The sequence below is a fragment of the Gambusia affinis genome, linkage group LG19 (assembly GCF_019740435.1).
Source record: "Gambusia affinis linkage group LG19, SWU_Gaff_1.0, whole genome shotgun sequence".
NCBI classification, from domain to species: Eukaryota; Metazoa; Chordata; class Actinopteri; order Cyprinodontiformes; family Poeciliidae; genus Gambusia; species Gambusia affinis.
Window position 1 is genome coordinate 16506414 of NC_057886.1, and position 23976 is coordinate 16530389.

The following is a 23976-nucleotide window of genomic DNA, read 5'->3' on the forward strand; positions in this document are numbered from 1 at the left end:
TCATGGCTACGAGTTTTTACTTTTCAAAGTTAGCAGTCAGTTAAATGTACATTATCAAAAAAAGGCCCAACTTTTTATCACTTATCCTCAATCTCCAGAAAACATACAAAAAGGACAAAACAGGACATTATAAAGCTGCACATTTTGTACCAGATACAATAATAAAATACACAATGCTACATTAAGTGGTTAAAAATACAAAGGGGAAAGAATATTGATTTTTTTTTAAAAACATCTTTAAAGAATATACAATGTTATTTTTTTAACTACTCAAGGATTTTAGTAGAAAGTGCATTCTATATAACAAAGAAAGGAGGAGGAGAATCATTCTGGAACAGAGAAAAAGAACACAATGGGAAAAAAATTAAATGACGAACATATTTCCAATAATACATGGAGGGGCGTGTGTGATGGCGCAAAAGCAGCAGGATCATCATTTGTACTTTGAAGGAAAGGTCCAAACTGAAGGCTATTTTTCTCAAAATGAAGTTAAGTACATAGATGTGTATATTAGCTATGGTCCCTTGCACACCGTCCACCTCCACCTCAGATTCTCCTCCTTTCCTTGCCTTAGAAAAAAAAATCCACTCAAAAGTAAATCGCCTCCATCCATTTCCCATACAGTCACAACTGCATTCTGCTCCACAATGCATTGTCACCTCCTCCCCTAACCCCGTTCCCTGCGCATCACCCACGCAGCAGTAAAGTGCAGAGAATAACAAAAGGCTTTAAAAATAAAAAAAATAAAAGGAACATTATAAGACTCAAAATACCCCTACTGCAAAATCCTGAATCCCAGCAGTGAGCCTACAGAGATTGAATGATAGCAAATAATATTGCAGCAGTATTAAGACGCACAGAGATGGCAGGCTAATTGCAGGTCTGGCGCTAAATTACTGAACTTAACCACTTCAGACTACCATCAGATTGACAGGAAGGGTTATTTTATTCCTATTGTCCGCCCCCTCCCCATTTACTCCTCTAACGACACATTATTGGGACACATTGTAAAAGCAGCTTTGGGTAAGGGATCCAAACTGAGACCAATGCATGCACAATACGCTCTCAATGTATTATTAGTCTGAGGTGGCAAGAACTGGGAAAATTCAGACCAAACAAGCCCTCGGCTTCTGCTCCTTAAAACACCTTGACACACACCTTTTAGCCAACGGAAGAACCCCAGTTTCATGACATTTTCTGACCACTGCCTCTTATCCTACATTTCCTATCATGTGCTGACAGTACATCAACAGTTGAAACCAGATGTTTACATACACAATATAAAAATTTGTTTATACCCTCTCACCTTTAGACATTAAATAAAACTAAGCTTCTACCATTTTAGGTCAGTAATGATGGATTTCTTTCATGTTTTGAGTTTTTTAAACATCAGAAGGTTTACATTAAAATGACTATCCTTTTAAACTATTCAGGGAACCCCAGATGCTTATTTAGAATCTGATTGGTCAACTCCCAACACTAGAGTTAAATGGAGGCTTGCCTGAGGATGCATTTTAAGGCAACCCCTCAAAAACACAGCTTCCTTTTATGACACTACAGAAAATTGAAAGAAATCAGGAAGAGAGTTGTGGAGCTCCACTTGAGTCACTTTCCAAACTCCCTAAAGTTAATCTGTTCAAACAGCTTTATGCTAGTATAAACACCATGGAAATGTTCTACCATCAAAGTGCTCAGAAGTCAGGTAGCTTCTATATACGACATGAGAATCAACCCAAGATTGTTGCTGAAACTGCTCAGAAATTAATCCATTTCTGAGCTAAAAGGCTACTCGGTGAAGAAGTCAAATTCCAAACATTTTTCAAAACCTGTCTTATTGTTTAATAAAACCAAAATTCTAGCCCCAAAATGATCTTTGAATCATTTTCCGAAAAAAAAGAAGCAAAATAATTAAGCTTGCTAACAAAAATAAAATACAATCTCAACTGTGAAGTTTGAGGGTGGCAGCATTATGTTGCACTTAACAAAATAAATGGCATCTAGAAGAAACATCATTATGTAAAAACATAGAGACGGCATTTAATGATAACTGGGAATTTAAAGGTTGGACTTAAATAGTTGTTCCAACTGGGTAATAATGATCGTCAGCATCCAAAACAGCAATTAAGTTGTTTAAGGAAGACAAATTGGGAGTTTTGGAGAGACCATTGTAAAGCCACAGAAAACCTGTGGGAAGAGCTGAAAAGGTGACCGAGTAACAACTTCTCTCGGCAAAATTCCTACAATTCCAAGTAGGAATTCCTACAATTCTCCTTAGTACTACGGAGAACTAAGCAGACATCTAAATTTAAAGAAATAAAAGAATCTCAAAGAATCCCCATTTCAGTTTTTTAGAACTTCTTACATAGAAATAATTTTTGTAATTTTAAATCTGATCTAAAAACAGGAAGTTTGTCAGAAGATGAGAAATAAAAATCATCCTTTTATTCAGTGTATGTAAAGATCTGCTGTTAACTGCGTGTGACGGCTGTTCATTAGCTTAAGAACTAAGTAAATAAATCTGAGAACATGAAACAAGAATGATCTATAAACCATCATTCGGCTTAGGCGACATTCAACAGGTTTACACATGCGCTGGCCTTTGTTGACCAAAGTTTGTCAGTACAGAAAGTAAAATAAAATAAAAGTCTAGCCTCTACATTACAACACCACCCCACACCAAACCGTGGAATACAGGCTGAGGAATAATGCATAATATACTGTTAAGAGCTTCAATGAAAAAGGTCCCAGTTGTGTATACCGTGTGTGTGTCAGGCGACCTTTAACATGGTAACCCGTATTGTTTGAACAGCAGCAAAGGGAGGTGTGGATAAAAAATAAAATAAAGTAGAGGACAAAAGCAGACGGGGCCACATGTCTGGCCCCTCACAGTGGCAGTATTATTTGACAGTCATTCATTTTCTAAAAGCAAACATTGACCAACAGTCCTGTAAGCTGAGGTTCTACTGGTCACTGTATGTAGATCAGTGACTGTGTGTATGCTTGAATGTGTATGAGGTGCGTGTATGTGTGTGTGCCTAGGACAGATCCTGTTTAATTAAAGTCATTTTGATCACAAAATATCAGGTCAAACATTAATTTCACTGCAGAAAAGCCAGGCTGAAAGAACACAAATTTTTTCCCCACACACACTTACACGCTAGATTAGGTGATGAAAATTGAATTAGAAAGCAAAATAAGGACTTTTTAAGTAATGGAATGGAAAGCACCATTTTTAAGGATATAAATCTGAGACTTTGTCTAGATTCAATTTAATTTACAAAGTAGTTAAAAACTAATCTCTCCCATCTCACTGTAACCTATGGCACTGCATTTTACTCTACCACTGTTTGCCCCCTAAATGACAGCCCTAAAGGGACAGTTCAAATGTTTTGAACTGAGGTTCTGTGAACTTATCAGTAATTGTTGCCTTAGCTGTAGCAGACAGATGTCATAGCAAAGTGAGTTTGCAAAATAGTGAAGAAATAATTAGAGCGAAGGAAAACTGCCAGACGAGGGGCTCTTTTAGTTGAAAGCAATTACATTTGCAAGAAAATTTAGATCCAATTGGCATTGTTTAAAATGTCAAATTGGACATTTAAAACAAACGAAACAAAAATATTGTAAATTTGTGGCTCTGATTTCACAAATGTGCAGTTTTACATAAATCCAAGTCTTAGTGTACCTTTCACACTGATCTTTACAGAAAATGAGACTCTATCTGGTGTCTGCATGCATGTCTAATATTAATCACTTAGCGGAGGGTCAACTCGTTCGGATCGACACCTGAGTGGGAAAGCCTGAGTGCAGGGCAATGCTAATCATTAGCAATTATAACATCCACAGAAATCAATTTCGCTTACGAGTCAGGAGAACAACTTTGTCCATTTTGTCCACACAAATTTAACTGGAACAATTTCTCATCATATATATGTAAGAGTGCTATGTGGGAGACAATTCCATTACTTATCAAATTTAGAAAATCTTAAGATAATAAACAGTTTTAGGGGGGGAAAAAAAGTCACTTTGTGAGCTAGTAAAATATTGCTCATCACTGGACGGTTACTTTAGAGTTGCAATATTGACCGATTGTGTTTAACTGATCACAAGTCAACTGAAAATAATTTCCAAACAGCTAACCAGTGATATATCTGCAAAACTGACAGTCTGATGCAAAACCAAAATACTTTGTTCTTGGCAGACTTGGAGCAGAACAGTCAGTTGGAGATGATGAGGCAGCTGGAGAGCCTCAAATAATGCAATTTTGCACTGTAACATGGATGTTTTTCAGTTAAAAGACACTGAAAAAAACTTTTTCAGTTTGTTTAAAAGAGCTAAAATCTGTGGACTCCTCTTTTTAGCAGTTAGCCTAACTGCCAATAAGTTAAGAAGAATGTTCATGTTTACACAAACTCATTTCAATATGGCATCTGTCTTCTACAGCTAGAGCACCTACCTGTAGTTTATAGCACAGAACATTGATATAAAAATCTCAACTGTCCCTTTAACATTGACCGCTGTACAGGAAAAAAATGCTCAGGTAGAACCAGTTTCAACATTCATTAAACATTTGTTTGCCCATGAGGTTTCTGCACTACAGCTTGGAGAATAAGAACAATATTGCTATGGGGATGAGCGGCACAGAAAGCTCATGTCCTGACTAATGTATGACCTTGAGTCAAATTAACAAAATAAAAAGAACAGGGAAGTTCAGTGAAACAGATCTTTGAGGATCCAGGGAGTCTAAGTATTATGGATTTTGAGTTCCATCAGCAGCTTTTATTTGTGATGAAAACCAGTTTCCACCCATTAAATGTGGAGAGAGATGTTCACACAGAGTCGTTTTCTGAAGAATAATTTCTAGCGATTGTAAAACCTTTTCCAGGTTGAACAGTTTTTATAGTGATGTCTCACTTAACGTGTGCACGGATGGTGCAGCAGTTTGAATCCTTAATGTTTGAGTTTAGATTAATTCTAGTCGAGCCACGTCTACGTAGGAAACCTGCATTGTCTGATGGAACATGTATGCTCCCATTTCATCTCATCCTGCTGTCTGCAACAAACTCCTCTCTGCAGACCCGGCTTCCGGTTCCTGCGATTGAGAAACTGAGGCGGAGCTTTAAGAAGACAAACAAGGTGTGGTTCGGTGCTGCACAGGTTCAGTGGTGCTGTGGCGCTCCGGGACCCTTGTCAAGGGGGGCCATGTGGTGCAGGTAGCTGCTGTCTTCATGCCCACAGTGGTTAAGCGGCTCGCTCTTGAAAAGAGCAGGAGGAGGTGGGAGGTGGGCGACAGGAGGGACCACCAGGTGGTGGTGGCTGTGAGGATTGGCCTGCTGCGGCGCGTTGGAGAGATGATGATGGGAGGGCGCTGAATGAAGCTGCACATGGGAGAACGTGTGTCCGACGGGGCCCTGTTGCGAAACGGACCCTCCGGTTGGGCCGATGCCCAGAGAAGCTGAGGTGGTGGCGGGGGTCTCCGCTGAGGGCCCAGGGACGGTAGTGGGAGAGGAAGAGGAGGAGGCAGCGGAAGAGAAGGCGTTGGCGAAGAGGCGGACAGGCACAGAGGAGCCGCTAGTCTGCAGGACCACGGGGCTGGTGACCCGGAAGCACTTCTCCTTGTGAGCTTTGAGCATGTTGGAGAATCGGAAGCGCTGGCCACAAACCTCGCAGGGGTACGGCTTCTCGCCGGTGTGCGTGCGGCGGTGGCGCTTCATGTTGGGCCGGCTGGTGAAGCTCTTCCCGCAGATCTCACAAATGAACGGCTTCTCTCCTGAAAGACAAACAGGCTGATTAATCAGAGTCAAATAATTTTAGGGCTGCAACTGACAACTATTTTAGTTATTGATTAATCTATCGATTATTGAAACTGCACATTCTATAGATATTGTTAATTTAAGCCTTTAGGTAATATTAGAAATGCATGAAAAGATGCACATAAAAACATTCTACAGATTTTTTTAAATAAATGAGAAAATCCTTTTATTTCCTAAAATGCAACATAGCATTACTTTAGTGTATGCTTGATTTTTTGTAGCAAAGATTGCATCTGCAGCTAAAAAAATACTTCTAACGCCAACATGTGAAAAGCTAAGCACTTTGAAGTAGGTGAAGGTATTTTTTGTACATTTTTGGCTTAATTACTCCTCTGAGAATGTTATTTTTTTCAGCAAGTGGTCTTTTTTGGAGCTCGTTTACTTCAGTTAATTAATCGAGGAGTAAATAAGATTATTTCAATAATTGATTCATCATCGCATCAGCCCTAAATCATCTGCTGTCAAATATGCTGGTTACAGACTTTCAAACAATTGAAGCTTTTCACACAAGGTTTCCTTTTCAACTTCAGCTCTGAGAATGCAAATAAGCCTCCATCTTGAATCGATGGTCTCTGCCGTCAACCCACCCACTCCCCAGGAAGCTATTACAATTCACACTTTGAGGACGAGAGATGTGAAAGTGAACAACAGCAGTCCCGTTAGAATGCTGCTCTCATTAACCTCCCTCCACGGAGCCACTAAATGTGCCTGTTACCACCCACACAGCCATCTATTAAGAGCCTGCTGAAGGGCTCTCCAAATGCCAGATTCTGGCACGTTCCACGCGAAGCTCCTCCACGCCAACTGAATATCAAAAGGTGACAGCTGATGCGCCAGCGTTCTGTACCTGTTACATTTAATCATGGGAATTTACAAAAAAAGAACCAAAGTTTGGTTTATTACAGAGTATGGCTGGGTGTGTCTCCTCCTGGATGAGGCTAAATTGGTCGGTAGCTGCAGGGATACGAGAGGGCAGCGTAATTACACATCACAAATATAACCTTGAGGGCCAACTGAGTGTGGCGTGTCCACCCACGGCTCAGGAAAAACAGCAGATGACGCTCAGGCATCAGTGCTCGGGCTGTTCTTAGAAAATTGGTGAAACATGAAAAAAAAAAAAGAGAAGGATGTACAGCTTCATATGTCTGGGTAGTCATTACAAGCCACAGTATATGCAGAGCTGTTCTTTGATGTAAAACAGCCTCTCTCATTGCAAGAAGGAAGCATAGAGGCAACACCCCATTTTGTTCCTTTTTATAGAGAGTTTATGGTGCCTGGCGGGCGGCGAGGAGGGAAGACAAGAGCTTGGAAAACTTTGTAAATAACTCTAGCTGCATTAAGCTTTGCAAAAAGAGAAAAATAGAATAAACTCTACAAATAATCTAAATATTTAAAGAAAAGACTAGCATAAAATAATTGAAAAAACTCAAATTTGACTTTGGTTACAGTTGAAACCCGATATTTACATACACTGTATATATATAAAAAAACCCTCTTCCTCACCATCGGACATCTCGTTTTAGATCAGTCAGAACGTATAATTTAATACCACTACTTTATATTCATCTGTTCAAGTGATTCTGTACAAATATAAAAGCTGTGGGAATGTGTGGTTCCAAAAAGAGAGAGAAAAATGTGTTTTGGTGTAAAATGTAGATGACTGAAGATTTGGTTTGGCTGAGGCTTGTAAGACAAGGAGATTATGAAAACAGACTCACTCGGTGAGAAAGATGCACAAGATGAAAAGGCAAATTAAAGTTTGCACACCATCACAGAACCCTGATCTCAGTCCTACAGAAAACCTGTGGGCTGAGCTAAGATGTGTGTGAAACCAGTGCCTCTGTTAAACTGCTTCGGTCAGTAGGAATGGGACAAAATTGGTATGGACACAAAATACTTTGGACCAAAGTTTTCAGCTGTGTGAAAATTTGATTTAACCTGCATTTACCTCAACAGCATTTAAAAGCCCCTTTCAGAAAATTTTGTTCAGTGATCTTAACATCTTCTTTGTGCATTGCAATCATCCTAGAGGTCAGCAGCACAGTGAACATGTGAGCTCTGGTTAAAGCAGTGTTTAAGGATTCATATCCATTAATACTAGACTTTTTTTTATTTGCAGCATTATAGTACTAAAAAAAGTAAATAAAAACAGGACATCTCCACGAATATTTACCACTGTTGCTGAATGTTTTTGGATGAAATGTTCTCCTGCTTGATGGAGTCAATATGTCTGCTTTGTTTATTGTAATTGTCGATAATTACAGCAAACAAAAGGTTTTGGTTCTGTTCAGATATTTGTTTACAGAACTGTGATGCGGAAAAAACTGTCATATTTTTTGTTTATCTGTGTGCAGCAAATTGTACCCAAAATGTTTTCTCAATTTTGAATGTGTTGCACTGCTCAGAGGTTTTGAGGGATATTTCTGTGTAAGAACATGAGTTCAGAAATGAAATACTTTTTGATTAATTGATCTGAATTCAGTTTTTAATCTCATCCTAAACTTTTCCACACAGAGGTAATCCCTAGTACTTTTACATTCTAATATATACAGCTCTGAAAAAAAGAGACCATTGCACTGAACCCATTGAAAACTTCATGGTTATTCCACCAAATATTGATTTCTCTTGAGTTAAAACATTAGTATTGTTGTTTCTAAGTGAATATGAACTTGTTTTCTTTGAAAGCACTGCATCTGTTTTGTTATTTTGACCATTTCTCATGTTCTGCAAATAGATACATTTCAAAGACATGTCAGTAGTTCATAGAATAAAAGAGCAATGTTCATTTTACTCAAACATAAACTAACAAAAAGTAAAATCAGAGAAACTGATCATTTTAAGTGATCTCTTAATTTTTTCCAGAGTTGTATGCGTGTGTCTGATACCCAGCGAGAGCCTCAGTTCTCACCTGTGTGTGTTTTCATGTGCTCGTCAAAGTACTGCTTCATGTTGAAGTCTTTGCCACACCATTGGCACATGAACTGCTTGTGTCCAATGTGAATACTCATATGGGAGCGCAGCTGGTACTTGTACTGGAACCGTTCGTCGCAGTGCTGCAAAGGAAAGAGAGAGGCTTTTTTAGACATGTACCCACTAGGTCAACGCATGCACACATTCTCAGAAAGCTAAACTGAACCCTTGTCACATGGTTCTGCAGTGGGGTTTTTTCCCTGTGGTAATGTGCAGCAGATTTCTGCTTACTTCAACATATTCAGCTTTCAGAACAAACTAATGTGAGAAGAGATTATCTCTCTTCCAAGAACTCAGTGGGCTCTGACTGGCCTCCTCAAATGGCCTGAGAAGAGACTTCCTACCATCCAACATCAGCTCAGGTGAGAAAATCCAAAAGAAAAAAAAAAAAAAAAAAAAGCAAAAGCCACATATGTTCAGTCACTAAAAATAACCCTTGGTTGCCACACTTGTTACACACAGTGCATAGTTGCACTGAGGGTTTCTTGGTTCGATTTTATTTCCTCAAAGGTTAGATATTTATACTCTATGCCACCACCTGACTAAATAAATGTCTTTGGTCAGAGGAAAAAATGTAAGAAAGAATATAACGCCTACACATTACATAGACCTAATAGGCATGTAATAGAAACCTTAGTGTCTGGGATAGCTTCTAACATCTAATTAGAACAACTCCACCCATGAAAATGTTTTAAGTGTGGATTAGTTAAAGGCCTAAGCTGCAAGTAAGGACGTCCTGTGAAGTATAAACAACCCTAGGAATACAGAGAGGGAAACTGACTGCATACTTTCCAAAGCAACAGAAGAAGTTTTGTCTTTTAGCTGGTCAACCATGAGCATCGGGGTTTATAATGTTTGACATGGTTTGAGTTCAACTCTGAGGACGCACCGCCTCATGAATGTTAATGTGTGGAGACGAAAGAAAATATTAAATTAGTCGACCATATGCCGAAAGGCCAGGGTGTCCAAAGTGTGAACCTGACCGCAGTTTAATATTTGTATAGTTTAATATATTTGGCCCAGCAGCTCAGGTGGTTGATGCAGATGGAAAGTTCATAATGATGAACTGAAAGTATCCTAACAGACAAGAATGAAAATTCTTCCAACTCCCTCCTCTGAAAGATTTGGAAACCTTTATTTTATTATGGTAAACCAACAAAACCCTGTTTATGTTCTGGATTTACAATAAATCACACATTCCTTACCCACAAAATTAACCATTTTATTTTGTTTCACTAAAATTGCATTTTTATTTTGTCGCTATATAATTCATTGCAGATAAATTCTATAATTTTTTTTTTTTATTATGTTGATAAGGCTCACAAACCTTTCTACAATTTCAGACCTTGTCATTAAAAGTTTGGAAACCACAGCATTAGGGGTGCGGACACACATGTTCTAAACTAGATTTAAATTTCAAATCATTACTCTAGTTTCTTATTGTTTTGTGCTCTTTGTAATGTGTTTATGTTTGCAATAATTCATGTTGTATGCAACTGTGTACCCTAGAACACACTATGAAAGACAGAAAAAAAACATTATGCAAAAAACATTATGCAAAAAGATTTCTTCACTAATAATGCCATATGGATTCTCACCCGTGAACTCAGATTTACTGCTATGAGTAGAAAACTAAATGAGAGCATCACAACGGGAAGAAATCAATAGCTCCCTCTTTGAAAGTTTAAAGGACTTTATATGGTTTATAAATATTTTGAAAGGTTGAATCTTACTACTACTGTGTCTTCAAGATGTAAAAAAGAAAATATTAAACAGAATGTAAAAAAACACTGATTGCATTAATTTTAAAGCAACAGCATTTAGCCATCAGTCATTTTTATAGCGATGCTCTTTGCAGTTTATTTCAGAAAACAGCAGAGAGCGCCATAATGCACGCGCAAGTGCAGCAAAAACGTATTTAAGTATTTACCGCCTATAGATTTATTTTGTTTTGCTTTTTGTTACACTTAAATGTTTTACATCATCAAATAACTGTTAATGTTAGATAATTTTTTTATTTACTGTATTAAGGCAAAAAAGCAATTCAAACAAATGTGACCCTATGTGGAAAAAAGTAAATGTCCCCTAAACCAAATAAGCAGCAACAACTATTGTGTTTTTTTTAGATCACTGATAAAACTTGCATCACTGTGGATGAGTAAATGGTCCAACATTCTTTGCGTAATTGCTCACATTAAAGGGTTTTGATAAATGCTATGTTACAAGTTCGGACCTTTACCGGGCCACTCAAAAATCTCACTTTTCCCCCAGCCAATCAAAGGTGGTTCCGAACTTGGTGGTTCGGATATGCCATGTGACGAGGATCTGAAGTGTGCTGGAATTTAAATTAGTGTTCAGAGATATTCCTCCTTTGGCATTTTATACAACAAAGCAGAATTCTTGGGTCAGCAAGACAGTCCAGACCATAACACTACATAACACTAAAATGTTCTTATTTCTGAAAGGTTGGGTTGTGTAACGGCAGAAGCAACAGAAGATTTGATATCGTCTCATCAAATCTTTTCAGTCATCACTTAGTCAACTGCAAGACAGGCTTTTTTGGTCAGCAGTGGGTTTTCACTTTGGGTGCCATAGCAACCCAGCCTTTTTTCTGGTGTTGAAGGCTGACCTTAATTAAGGCAAATGAGGCCTGCAGGTGTTTTGTGACCTCCTGGATTAGTTGTTAATGACTTGTTGGAGTAATTTCAGAAAGCTGGCCACTCTTAGGTAGGATCAGCACCACTTTGCGTTTTCCCCATTTGTGGATAACGGCTCTTACTGGTTGCCTGAGTCGTAAAACCTTTTGTGACCTGTTTTTCAGACTGAAACATGCGAGTGACTTTTCCCTCTAACAAAACTCTCTTCATACCGAAGCACGAAGTGTTGCTTTTTCCTACTTCATATTGCATGGAAGCTCTATTTAAGTGATTGATTGATTCTACAAATCAGGTAGAAATTGGGTTTTGCTATTGAGAAAGTCAAATAAACTCAGCTTTCCTGAAAATCTAGGAAATTAGAATTAAATCTGATTTAATAAGATTGGGGGGTTGGGAGGAAACAGACTGTGTAATGGGAGCAAATACCGTTTCACAGAATAGTGATATTTTCTGCAAACTAAGACTTTTCTTCAGTCTTTAAAGAAAGTTCTCTTCTTATCAAACATTCAGGATTTATCTGTAGGGCTGAGAAAAAGAAATGTTGCACAAAATAAAGAGATAGAACTCTTTGGAGTCGAAAAGTTTACTCAGCAAATGCATCATGACGCCATCTGTTGGAATATCTCTGAAAAGCAGGAGTATAATTTCTTCTGTGATGAAAAGGAGACGTTAATGTTGCAAGGCGTGACTGTCGCCACAAAAACATCACAGAAAGATCCCAGAGGACCGCAATTCAGAGACATGATAAAAGGGGAAATGGAGGTAATTGAAAGTCACACAGAGGACAGCTTGCATTCAGAAGCACTTTTGCCTGCTGTCATTTGCACTACAGAAAGATTTAATCACAAACTGCAAACATAACCTGCTCTTTATTACCCTGTCAAAGATAAGTTCAGACACAAATCTGGGCTTTAATATCTATTTTTTTCTCTGCTTTAAGGTTTCGGACACAAATATTGAGACGTGCTGCTTGTGTTGGAAAACATTTAATAATGTTTCCATGTTATTAAGAAGTTATTAGAACTGCATTTGTATCTTCTAATGAGTTTCTGCATTTACCATCAAGCATGTAATAAATTGTGTCTCTTATTACATGCAAACATGCAATAACCTGCAGAGTGTAATTCATGTAACCATAACTACAATAACCTGCTGGGCAGATATCTTTATGGTATTCCTATAACTCACCTAATTACAGTCTGTGCATTTCCTCATTCTGTATTTCTTGTGAACATAGCACATATGTACTGTACTTTTGGACCCAACTCTCCATTTATAAAGCACGAATTCCCCTCATTATGGAACAACAGTAAATATTAGAGACAATTAAATGCGTTTCTGTTTTACGGCAACGTTAAAGCAGCATCTTACCTCACAGCGGAAAGGTTTCTCCCCAGAGTGCTGGAGCGAGTGAACTTTTAAAGACATGCTGCGTTTAAACGATTTCCCACACGTCTCACAGGTGAAAGGCATGTCCTTAGTGTGAGCTGGAGATGAGGGGCGATAATTAAAGCTATTTTAGGGGTTCCAACAATATTGATAAACATGTTGCCAGAGCTGACCCCTTGAAACATTATGCAAATAATTACAAGGTCCAACTCACCAACCATGTGCTTCCGGACGTGGGCCATTGTGTAGAACTTCTTCTCACAGATTTCACATGAGAACTTCTTCTCTGCATAGCCGTGAACAATCTTAATGTGCTCATGCAGCGACCACAACTTCTTAAAAGACTTGTTGCAGGAGACACACTGTGGAAAACCAGAGCAGACATATTTATTAGGATGGAATAAAGTGTTGAGGTTTCTTCTCAGCAGGTACAACTTTCTGAAAGTCCATCAGCTCCCTCTACTGGGGAAAAAGTGTAACAGGATAAACGTCTGATTAATCTATGAAATTATTTCTATTTGAGGCCAGTGATTGCAACAATAAGCACTAATAAATGTCTAACTTGGTACACAATGTTGCATCTAAAAGCTAAAAATTTCCCAATTTGGTTACACATTGACAAATTCATATATTTGTTCAATTTCAACAGCATTAAATAATCATACAACTTAGTTTTACTTTTTATTCCCAATCTTGTTTTATAAGTGATTTTTCCCCATTATTTTCTAATTTTTTCATATCATGGAATATTATTATTTATATTATTAGGAAATATTATTCACATTTTGCCATTGTTTCCATATTCTGTATATGTGTAGTATTGTTTTAACCAATGTATGTTTTTTTTTAATCATACATTGATGTTTTCCTGGTAATATTTTCTCTTTTTCCCCTCTCCTATCTTCTCCTTTGTTTGTTTATTTACAGGGTTTTTATTTTCTTTATGTTTTCTTTTGATTTTCCTTCTGACTGTGAAATGTAAATTGAAAAAAGGACGGTGAGAGGAGAGGGATTGACAGCAGGACATGAGATTTGAAACTGGGTCATTTCAACCTTATGTGTAGAGGAGAAAATAAATTCCAACTTCTGCACTTAACGTCTGTTTTAAAACTTATAAATGGCATAAAATAATCAATTCACCCAAGGAAAAGACCGGGTTTGAATGACTCAAAAGTTAAAAAACTTTATGGCATTCATGTTAATCATGATATGTAGACATCTACAACTAATTTATTCAAAAATGTTATTTAGCCATAAAACAAAGCTGCTTCTCCAACAGCAGCCATCTTTGAGGCTGCAAAGCTTACCACAACATGCAGGAGAAATGTAAAAAAAAAAAAAAAAAAAGCTAATTAATGGTATGGCTTTGGTCTAATCAAAGTTACAGACTTCCTCAATTAATCTGAGGAGCTTTTAAAAGCCTTAATGTTATGTTGGCTTGAAAAGGGAGTTTTTTTTCTCCTCCTATAAAAAGGTGAGTTTTTCTTTTCTTCAGTAAAGCTGCTAAGGTTCATTGGAAACACTTGCGTGCAACAAATGATTTCCTCCCAGGCTTGATGCTATTTAGCTCCTTTTGAGCTCTGAAACTCCACTCACATGCACTTATGAAACACAGAAATGAGTTTATAAAATCTTTCCATTGAAGACGCACTAAAAATACCCAAACTAAAAAGTGTTTAAAACTAATTTGATGTATTTTGGTAACATTAACAGAAACTATGGAGGTTGAAAGAAATTAAACTTTAGAGATTTAAAGCTACAAACCTTTCTAGGGGGATGTATGTTTAGACCAGATGAGAAAAATCTTAAATACAACAGTTTCCTGCTTTAGAGAGAAATGACAGCAGTTTAATAAATGGTGCTTTTAAAGATAACTTTACATCCTCACAGCGTGGCATTGTTAGTAGAAATCTGAGCAGCTGTTCAGAGACCCTGTGGTCCAAAATAACTTGAAAATGCAAATGAAAGTCAGCAAAAATCGGGCGAATTCAAGCGATCAAAACAGCTGCGAGTCCCTCAGGAATTCAAAAGCTGAACCTCCCCGTTCAGTGTCAGGAAACTAAAGCCACAACAGAACAGCAGATAAGGATACAGGCTTACAGGAGCTGTGCTGCAAATATGCAAGCATGTGTTTTTAAACTATATCTGGACTCCAAGAGCACCAGATAATTGAAAGGTTTGCTACAGTAAAGCTACCAACGCATGTATAAATGTTTAATGCAGATGAGTCGAATTCACATCAGTCATTTAAACTTGGAGAAAGTGGACTACCTTCAGCTTTTGCACCTGTGCATACTGTATGTCCTATAAAAATCTAAAACCAACTACAAAACCTTCAGTCAAAAAAAAAATAAAACCTGATTCTCCTGCTAACAGACTGGTTTCGGCAGATTGTTGTATGATGACTGGAAGACCGAGGATCATAAATTACAGGATTTGTAAAACACCTAAAGCCAACTGAATACACTGAACTCTTGTCCCCCCTCATCTCCAACTCTGACGAGGGGAGAGTTTTGCCAGAGGGAGTCATTTGGCTCAAAGGAGCTTCAAAACCCACAAACAGAATTTATCAGCAAATAAAACAGGAACACTCATTTCGCCACAAAATTACTAATTTCACAATGAATAATTGTCAAGATTGTAATGAACAAATACTACCAAAGACGTCTTAATGATGCCAAACAAGCGAGGGAAAAAATTCTTGTTCTCTCAAATATTATCTAAGAGCATTTGGATTAAAGAGCAGATAATGTTCATGAAGCCTCTTGGTCAGGTTTTAATGTATTTATCTGGGAATGAAAAAGACATTCCAAGATAAAAGTTGAGGTTGATGTCCTATAAAAGTAAACTTCCTTCCAATAATTCTCGTTTGTGAGATTAAAAGCACCTTTTGAAAAGAACCTTTATACGGGTTTTAAATATACTTTTCATTAAAACCACATTTCAGCATTAAAAATGTTTTTTGATCTATTGTAATATTCTAGCCCTACATGTTGTGTTTTTGTCACCTGTAAGCAGAAAAACCAGCATAGCTAAAAGAAATAAAGCCTTGAAAACACCAGTTTGTGTGTTATTAAACTGCACAATGTTATAGTGGATTAATAATAATGATGGTTTCCTGGTATTCCTCCAGAAAGAACAGACCAACATCCAGTGCCAAAATTTATTTGAGATTCATTATTTTGCTCCTCCTGGCCCATTTGTCAAATATAAATATAGTCTACTACTATTATTATATCAATCAACCAAAACAATAAGCATTCATTTTTCAAGTCAAGAAATTCTAAACTACAAGAGAGAATTATGAAAGGATAACTGGCTGACTGCAACTGAGATTGAGTCAGTTCCTCTTACACTTGCCTCAACAGATTTTGGTGTCCCGATCTTGCCTAACGTCTTGGGTAAAATCTGGCAATAAAATAAATAAATAAAAATCATGTAGCAGCTTCTCTGCTTTAATGGAATGCAGCCTTTGTTTACAGTTTCAGGTAACTAAAGGCGGCTATGGTCTGAATTTAAAATGTGTACATTTGAAGAAATCCTAATGAAAAAGTTTTCTTGTTTCAGCAATTCTTTGCTTGTATTACAATACATACAGGAATGGAAAAGTAAGAAACATTAAAAAGTTGCAAATCAGCCACTTTGCTCTGTGACACAGAGAGCATCGGAAATCATGTAAAGAAAAAGAAACTTGTATTGTGTAAAAAAAAAAAAAAAAAAAAGAACAAAAGAAAACATGTAAGGTTCTTCAACAGTGGTTTAACAACAGATTACAGGTGTAGCCCATTGCTTTGATCCATCTGTGTTGTAGATCATAAGTCTCCCTCAAACTCTTGAATGGGTTCTGCTTCACCTGTTCTATTTTCACAACCACACTTTAATTTCCTCCCACTGAGCTTCCCATTATAATTCTAAAATACAGCAATTTGGGAACAGCCACATTCATTTGCAGTGACCTTTTGCGGCTTAACCTCCTTATGAAGAATGTTAATGACTTTCAGATGGACAGCAGCATGATTTCAATAGTCACAACTTATCATTCCTATTACTAAAATACATTTGTATTATTCTTATATCTTGTTAAAAGACTTAATTTTGGGTTAATATTATTTATTGTTATCATTTCAAACACCACACCTGCACCACCTCAATCTTTAATTGCAGACTAAATAAAAACTAATGAATGAAGTCAGATTTACCTGGATGTTCTTCTCGCAGTCAGTCTGCTGATGAAGTGCCAACTCGCTCTCCAGGACGAACTTCTTGCCGCATTTATCGCAGATCTGCATCCGCCTGTGTGTGACGTTCATGTGCTTCTCCAGGTACCAGCGTGTGTTGAACACCCGGGGACACTTCTCACACGCCAGCATCTCTTTCTCCTCCTCCATCTCTGCCTTCTCGCCTGTCCGCTCTGTACCTGCGGAGGACGAGGTCGACCTGCCCGACCTGCGCTTGTTTTTTGGAGGCTCCATACGCCTCCGCCGCCCCCTGGTGGTCATTCCAGCTGTGGCGGTGCTCAGGGCCGTTCGGAGGCTTTTCCTCTTTGGCGGGCTGGCTGATGAAGAACTTTGTCTGGTTCTTCTCGACCGCGTCGTTTGACTCTCTATCGCTTCGTCCTCTTCGTCTTCCTCCTCTTCCTCGTCATGGCTCTCCTCTTCGTCCTCCTCTTCTTCTTCCTCCTCATCATCATCCTCATCACTTCCTTCTCTTTCTGAGTCATCTGCTGCAGTTCCAGTTTTGTTGTCGCCCTTGGATACGTGAAGCGTCTGGTTGTTCAGATTCACCTCGACAATGATCTGCTCACGTTTGTAGCCCTCTTCACCTTCCTCCTCCTCCTCCTCTTCTTCTTCCTCATCATCTTCATCAACTTCAGTGTCATCAGAGGATTCCTGATTTCCCGTTTCGGACTCCTGCGACCCCGTCTCCTGCGCTCCCTCTCTGAAATACTGCTGATGCTGCTGTGAAGTCACATGCTGAGGCGGCGCCTGACCCATGTTTTGATCCGTCCCGGCCGTCTTGGCTGACATCTTGTTGTCTACCAGCACAGAATAAGGCTTTCCACTCACCTCCCTCCTGTGAACCTTTCCCGTCAGAACCAAATCCGGGTTATTAGAGTGATAATAGTTCTGGGACACAGGCGTCCTACGTGCCTCCTCCTGCGACATCCTGCCCAGGCTGGGGATGGAAACCTCCTCCTTCAGGCTCTGGCAGGATTTCATGAAGAAGTGATGATGGGATTATATCAGGTGTGAGCACAAGGTAATTTAAAAGAGAAAAGACTATATTGCAAAAAGAAGGCTAGCCTAACCTAGCCTAGCCTGCAAGGAAGGGCAGGGGGCCAATCCCCCACCCTCCTTCTTCTGAGGAGATAGGAAGGAGGGGACTAGGTGAGAGACGATCAACCTGATTCAAAAAGAGCGTCCATTCTGTCCGGAGAAGGACACGCAGTTGGTAAGACATTAAAACTGTCCCAAAGTTTGTTCCATATAGCTGGGAAACAAAATCTGATTGCAAAATCTCAGCGTCAGTTCTTCAAGGTCTGTCGGGTCCAAAGCAAGTGATGGTGAGCCGGAGACCGCTCACCTGTCAGCACCTCCACGTCTCACTCGAAGCTCCATTTAACTGCAAGACAGAGAAAAAGAACAAACAAAGAGGCTTACAGATGAGATTAAAGACGACGTTCTTCCGCTCGCTTTGAGAAAACGGTGAGATTGCGACCTGAAACTGCAGGCATGTCGAGCTTGAAGCGGCGAGTGTCACACTTACCCACAGACATTTGTCTTAGTGCCGAGTGTGGGAGCTGAAACCACAGGTTTCACAAATGACTGCGAGTAAAATTCAATTTCAAAACTGTGCAGCCGGAATGTCTCTCTCGACCACAACTGAAAGATCTCATCAATTTTAACGTACAGATACATTTCTAAAGTGACATGCAGCTAGAGAACCCGCTTAATTGAAAACAGAAACTTTATCCAAAATGTACAATGATAAACTTTATAACAAGGTTAAAAACCACAGAGCACACTGTAGCAGTAGTAAAGTAGAAAACCTCGAAACAACCCGAAGCGGAGCATGCAAAAGCAAGAATCCAACCACTGTCCTTTTGCTTTTATGTAAAGTTGGACTGCAATCAAAGTAAAAATCCATTCACAACAATCTAAATGTCTCCCACAAACAAGAAGCTCACCTGAAACGGCAAGAAATGCTGAAAAACGTCAAGGTGTTCCTTCGTCTTAAGCAGCACATGTAAATGCAGCTCCCATTGACTGCTAGAAAGCGTAGTGTAACCACACTGGAGCTTCTATTGCAAACACAACCACAGGAAATTGTATGTCAACCTGTCAGTGAAACTTATCTGCTACACTTGTAACCTAAAGTGTGATTATCTTGTTTATAAACAAGTCACACACTGAAAAAGATGTATATATTTTCATGTTTGTTTTAGGCTAGACTTTGAATCATGGATATACTAAAAGTTGGAAGGTTGCACATCCATACTAAGGTTGACAGTTGGGTGACCTCAAAAAGCCTTTACCAGTAATTCTGTGCATGCATCGAGGCGGGGTTATTTTGCTAGAAAACCTCCTATAGCACTATACACACAAATCAGCATTTCCTTTCTTGGAGGCAGCAAATATCGCCTCCATCTTCACAAACATCTTGCACTTATGCACTCTTGGCTTAAAATAAACACCCAACTGACTACAGAAGAAAAACAATGAAGTAATGCTGCCATATATACCATATATATATACACACATATAATGTGATTTGTATTTAATTTTAAATCAGATCTTGATATTACAGTTTGTAAAATGCCACAAAATTAACTCTGGTTGTGCAACAGTAAATTTGAAAAAGCATTTGCACCCTTGCACATTTCTTTGTCATCACATGTTTAACATTTAAATACTGAAAAAGAAAAAAAAAATGTTTTGAATTATGATTTTATTAATAAAGTGAAAATGCCATCCAATCTAACATCACCCCATATAAAAATAAATCTAATTGCCAACAAAATCTAACAAGTGTTTGTTATACCTAAAAACCAGTCTTGTACATCTCTGTGTGGGAATTTTAGCACACTGTTTATTGCAGAATTGTTTTTATTCAGCCATTTTGAATCGTTTTCAAGAATTGCAGCTAGATTTGACTAATTCACTCCGAAAAACTTTTGTTCTTTGATCCAATCAGAGGGGATCTCACTGGAATCCTAGGGATCATTGCCCTGCTCCATAAGCTTCCCAGACAGATTGTCCTTAAAGGATTTTGTACTGCAGAGCAGAATTCATGGATCCAAATGAAGGAAGTCATCCAGGTCGTGAAGCAGCAAATCAGCCTCAGATCTTCACATGGCAACGTTGTGTCAACGTAATGATCTTTTTATGAAATGCTCTGTTTGTTTTACGGCAGATGTAACAGGTTGTACTTCTTTGAAAATGTTCCTCTTTTGTCCACAGAAGATTTACTCAAAGGTCTGGGGGAGCATCAAGATATGTCGTGAAATATATAAAAGGCCTTTTTGTTATTTTATTGTTTGTTTGTTTTTTTAACTCTCCACTGGATGGCATTTTTTGCCCAGGCTTTTTCTTATTTACAAATCATGAACTCTGCTCTTAATTGAGGGAAGTAAAGTCTGCAGTGTTCAGTGTGTTATGCTAGTTTCTTCTGTTACCTCCTGGATGAATTGATAAGTCAAAGTTTCCTGTGTGCTCTGTGGTTTTGGGCCTCACCGACTCATTGAGTCCTCATTTCTAACCCTGTATTTGAGGATCATAACACTGACTTCTGCCTGTTGTGCTGGAAAAGGCTCTATTATAGACAAACTCACCGAATGCTTGAAGAGATAGTGAGCTTCCTTGGTGTAAGGAGACCTAATACTTTATAATTCATATTAAATAAAAATGGTCCGACATTCAAGTCTTGAGGAACCTACCTAATGTTTATTCCCTCAAATTTATAATCGCCAAATTATAAAAAGCATTGTTAATTTACCAATTATGATTCCATTAAATTAAAAAAACAAAATCTATACTACTTTCAAGTGTATCAGTCACAATGTTCAATTTATTTGGTTGACAAAAAAAGACATTTCTGAGCTAAGGAAATACCATCATAATCAAATATACATGTTCATTTACCCATATTTACTACATACTTTGCTTCCTTCAATAATCATTCTGCACTTCATTAGTAATACTTAGATGCAGTTTCATTTGCTTTGTTTTGTTTTTCTACTTGAATCTTACCAAATAATTAAAAATATATGATGAGAAATAGCAGAGGACATAAACTGCTAGAAAAAGTAACTACCTAAACCAGTTTAGCCAAACTTTGCAATTACAAACGTAAGCAACGCAGGAGCATAAGGCACACCTGCCTTCCTGTGCATGCCGACTCTGATCCCCTCCGAGAATCGGACAGCAGTTCTCAGAGCATTAAACTGCAGAGGGGAAGGGAGCTCAGCACTGACAGAGCAACTCGCCTCACATGGTCGACCCAGACACACAACCAAACAGATTATCCCGTGTCTACATGACAGAGAAGCATAAACTGCATGCAAAACGGCAGCCTGACATGCTTGACTTAATTTCCTTCTCTGTCAAGTGTATGTGGTTCGAAACAATAAATCAAGCTTATTTGATTTGGTACTAACTGCATAAAACTGGTGAAAACCCCAAAACAATAATCAAATGAATTTTTAAGTGCAAACAAACAAGCAGTAAACCTGAGAGGCTGCATAAAAGGCTTCCACTCAGTAATGATGAGTCATTTCTGAGTTTCACTCGCTGTGAAATACTGAAGTCCTTTGATGTGGGAATCATGAAGCATATAGAGCTCAATATTAACTGTGATTAGGTTACACAACCTGTCAGATCTTAAGATCCTACTTATGCAAATGACAAGTATAATAATAAGTGTTTTTCCCCCCAACTTTGACAATTTTCAAAACAAGTTTATTGGAAGGAAAGAAAATCAAGCATATTTGTATGCATCACTGACAGTTTTACTCATCCAAAGTACAGAGGAAGTGAAGTTTCTTTCTCTCTAAAAAGTAAAGTTAAAAGTTTTCCTCGATCAGCCATTGGGAGGCATTCTCAGAACCAAACAGAAAACTTTTTTGTGCATAGGTAAAGCCACAAAACCAGTCATATACCGGATAGATGCTACTGTGGCTAAAGATCTGTATGACACAGGATGGGAGTGTTACTGCAAAGCAACTGTACCAAACAAACAATAGTGCACATACTGAAAAGTGCTTAGCCAAAATGTCTGTGACACAGATGAGATCTCTGCAGTTCAAATATGCCACGCTTTACTCTCCAATGCAAAGCTGCTGAAATCCATGCACCCTCTCAAGTCTAGACTTTAATGAGCTTTCTCCTCTTGCAGCTTGTAAAGGTTCACATTCCTCACGCTGTCCAAACTCATAAGACCTTAACCAGCTCACTGTGCAGTGCACTGCAGGGATGCTTCATGCCTGTGTAGGTATGTGGCCATCAAACCCCAGAATCGGGTCATGGAGCAATGCTCTGATTTTGCAGTCTACTTCAAATCTTTTGGTTGAACTTAACGAAAAGTATAAATCTTAATGAAAAGAAGAAATCTCAGCTTTTGCTGCACAGACAGACATTTCCAAATTTGACAGAAATCAATTATGTCAGATCTTATCCCCAGTTAACTAATAAAATTGAACATGTATGGATTTTTTAAGATGAAAACTGTAAAGGCACAAAGGGTTAAAACCTAAAAGGCAACACTGCTCAGCGAATAGCAGAAACCCTGTACAGGCCTGGGCAACTTATGCTACTTAGCCCGCTAGCTAAAGTCTGCAGTTACTAACCTTACTAACCATGACAAGCTAACTTTGCTACATTAGCTGAAGATGCTCCTATTAGGTAAATGTATCTGCAGAATAATCTCAAAACCTACAGTTTTATCTCACGTTTTGCTTACATGCATTATCCCAAAACAAACACACGCACTTTCACTTTTTTTTAACCCCAAACCGCCCAGAATGTTGCTAGTTAGCTCAAAGCTAGCATCAACGTTAAAGTTTTTAGCACAAACGTTACACTTTATGTCTGTGTTGCATATTGAAGATAATAAATGGCAGCTATCGGGCCCGTGTCGAGCTAAAGCCAATGTCACGCTTTGTTTTCACAGTATCTCCCTCTCGTTGTAAGCTGGAGTCCTAACAAAAAAAAAAAAGCAGTGGCAAACCCACTCCACTCGACACTGTCACAAAGTCAGTGTTCATAGACAGTTTTTACCGTAGCTTCGGCCACCGGCTTCCGGAAACCCGTGTGCGCTTCCCCCGGCAGCTGTCCTGGATGTCAGTCCTGTAGGTGCTGTAAGTCCACTAAAACAGCGACATTTTGCGGTCGCTTCACTGGCTTACCTCCGTCTAAAGAGAGCGAGAGCGACCTCCTTCTTGCGTTCGTGCAATCAGAGCTGCACAGATTCAGCAGGGTTGCTTGCCCTCCCTCTATCTATGTATGTACATTCGCGGATGTGCACACAGAACGAGTAATGTCAGCTTCTGTTATGTGTGCAAAAAAGGCGGGAGGATATTTTTATTAATGTACGTTACACCGGTTGCGGGGATACCTGCGCACCGGAGTCCTCAGCCCCGCTACGTGGCCCCGGCAAAGCTCTTAGCTTACGGCGCCGCCGTCCTCCCGCGCTCATCCCAGGCATTCAGGCCGCTGTCTGGGCGCAGGCGCGCCGCTCGGTGTCTGGATTCTTTTGGTCTTCCCTGGAAGCTAGACACTGTTCAGGGCGCGCACACAATGGGAGAAATCATACAGGAATCTGTATTCTCCTTCTGGTTCTAAAAATGTACTATTTTGCTAATTTCACCTTATCTGCTCTCTGAGAGTTTATTTTAATAACACTATTCATATACAATTTAATTATCTCAAGGTACCTTGCAGGAAAACCAAGGAACAAATGTAAAGAAATGCATTTCTTTAAATCTAAGCACAAAAGAAATAAACGTTGAATTTTTTTTCCTGTGTATTTTCTCTTTCTTTATCGGCGAACTGCAGTGGCAATTTCAGTACTAATTTAAAAGAGAAAACTATTCTTCACATCACTGGTTTTCAGGAAGTTGTTCCAGGAACTGAAAAGATTAGAAACTGAAGACT

General features: G+C 38.8%; 1 protein-coding gene across 3 annotated transcripts; it reads right to left on the reverse strand.

Annotated features, from left to right (window-relative positions):
* znf652 (zinc finger protein 652) lies at positions 1-23595 on the reverse strand. 3 transcript variants are annotated; one of them, XM_044100162.1, is made up of 6 exons: positions 23438-23595; positions 17026-18448; positions 13041-13188; positions 12809-12924; positions 8719-8863; positions 1-5767 (listed from the first exon to the last, which is right to left on the reverse strand). In XM_044100162.1, the coding sequence occupies exons 2-6, from the start codon at positions 18043-18045 to the stop codon at positions 5157-5159; spliced, it is 2040 nt and encodes a 679-aa protein (XP_043956097.1). In that variant the 5' UTR covers positions 18046-18448; positions 23438-23595; the 3' UTR covers positions 1-5156. The 3 variants fall into 3 exon arrangements, with proteins under 3 accessions (XP_043956097.1, XP_043956096.1, XP_043956095.1); XM_044100161.1 differs by having other exon boundaries at positions 23229-23595; XM_044100160.1 differs by lacking the exon at positions 23438-23595 and adding an exon at positions 23101-23408.
* Positions 23596-23976: the final 381 nt, after the last annotated feature.

Coding starts and splice junctions, on each gene's coding strand:
- znf652 (XM_044100162.1), bottom strand. CDS start 18,045: ATGAAATCCTGCCAGAGCCTGAAGGAGGAGGTTTCCATCCCCAGCCTG. Junction 12,925..13,040: donor CGTCCGGAAGCACATGGTTG/GTGAGTTGGACC, acceptor CCTCATCTCCAG/CTCACACTAAGGACATGCCT. Junction 5,768..8,718: donor GCACATGAAAACACACACAG/GTGAGAACTGAG, acceptor TTTGTCTTTCAG/GAGAGAAGCCGTTCATTTGT.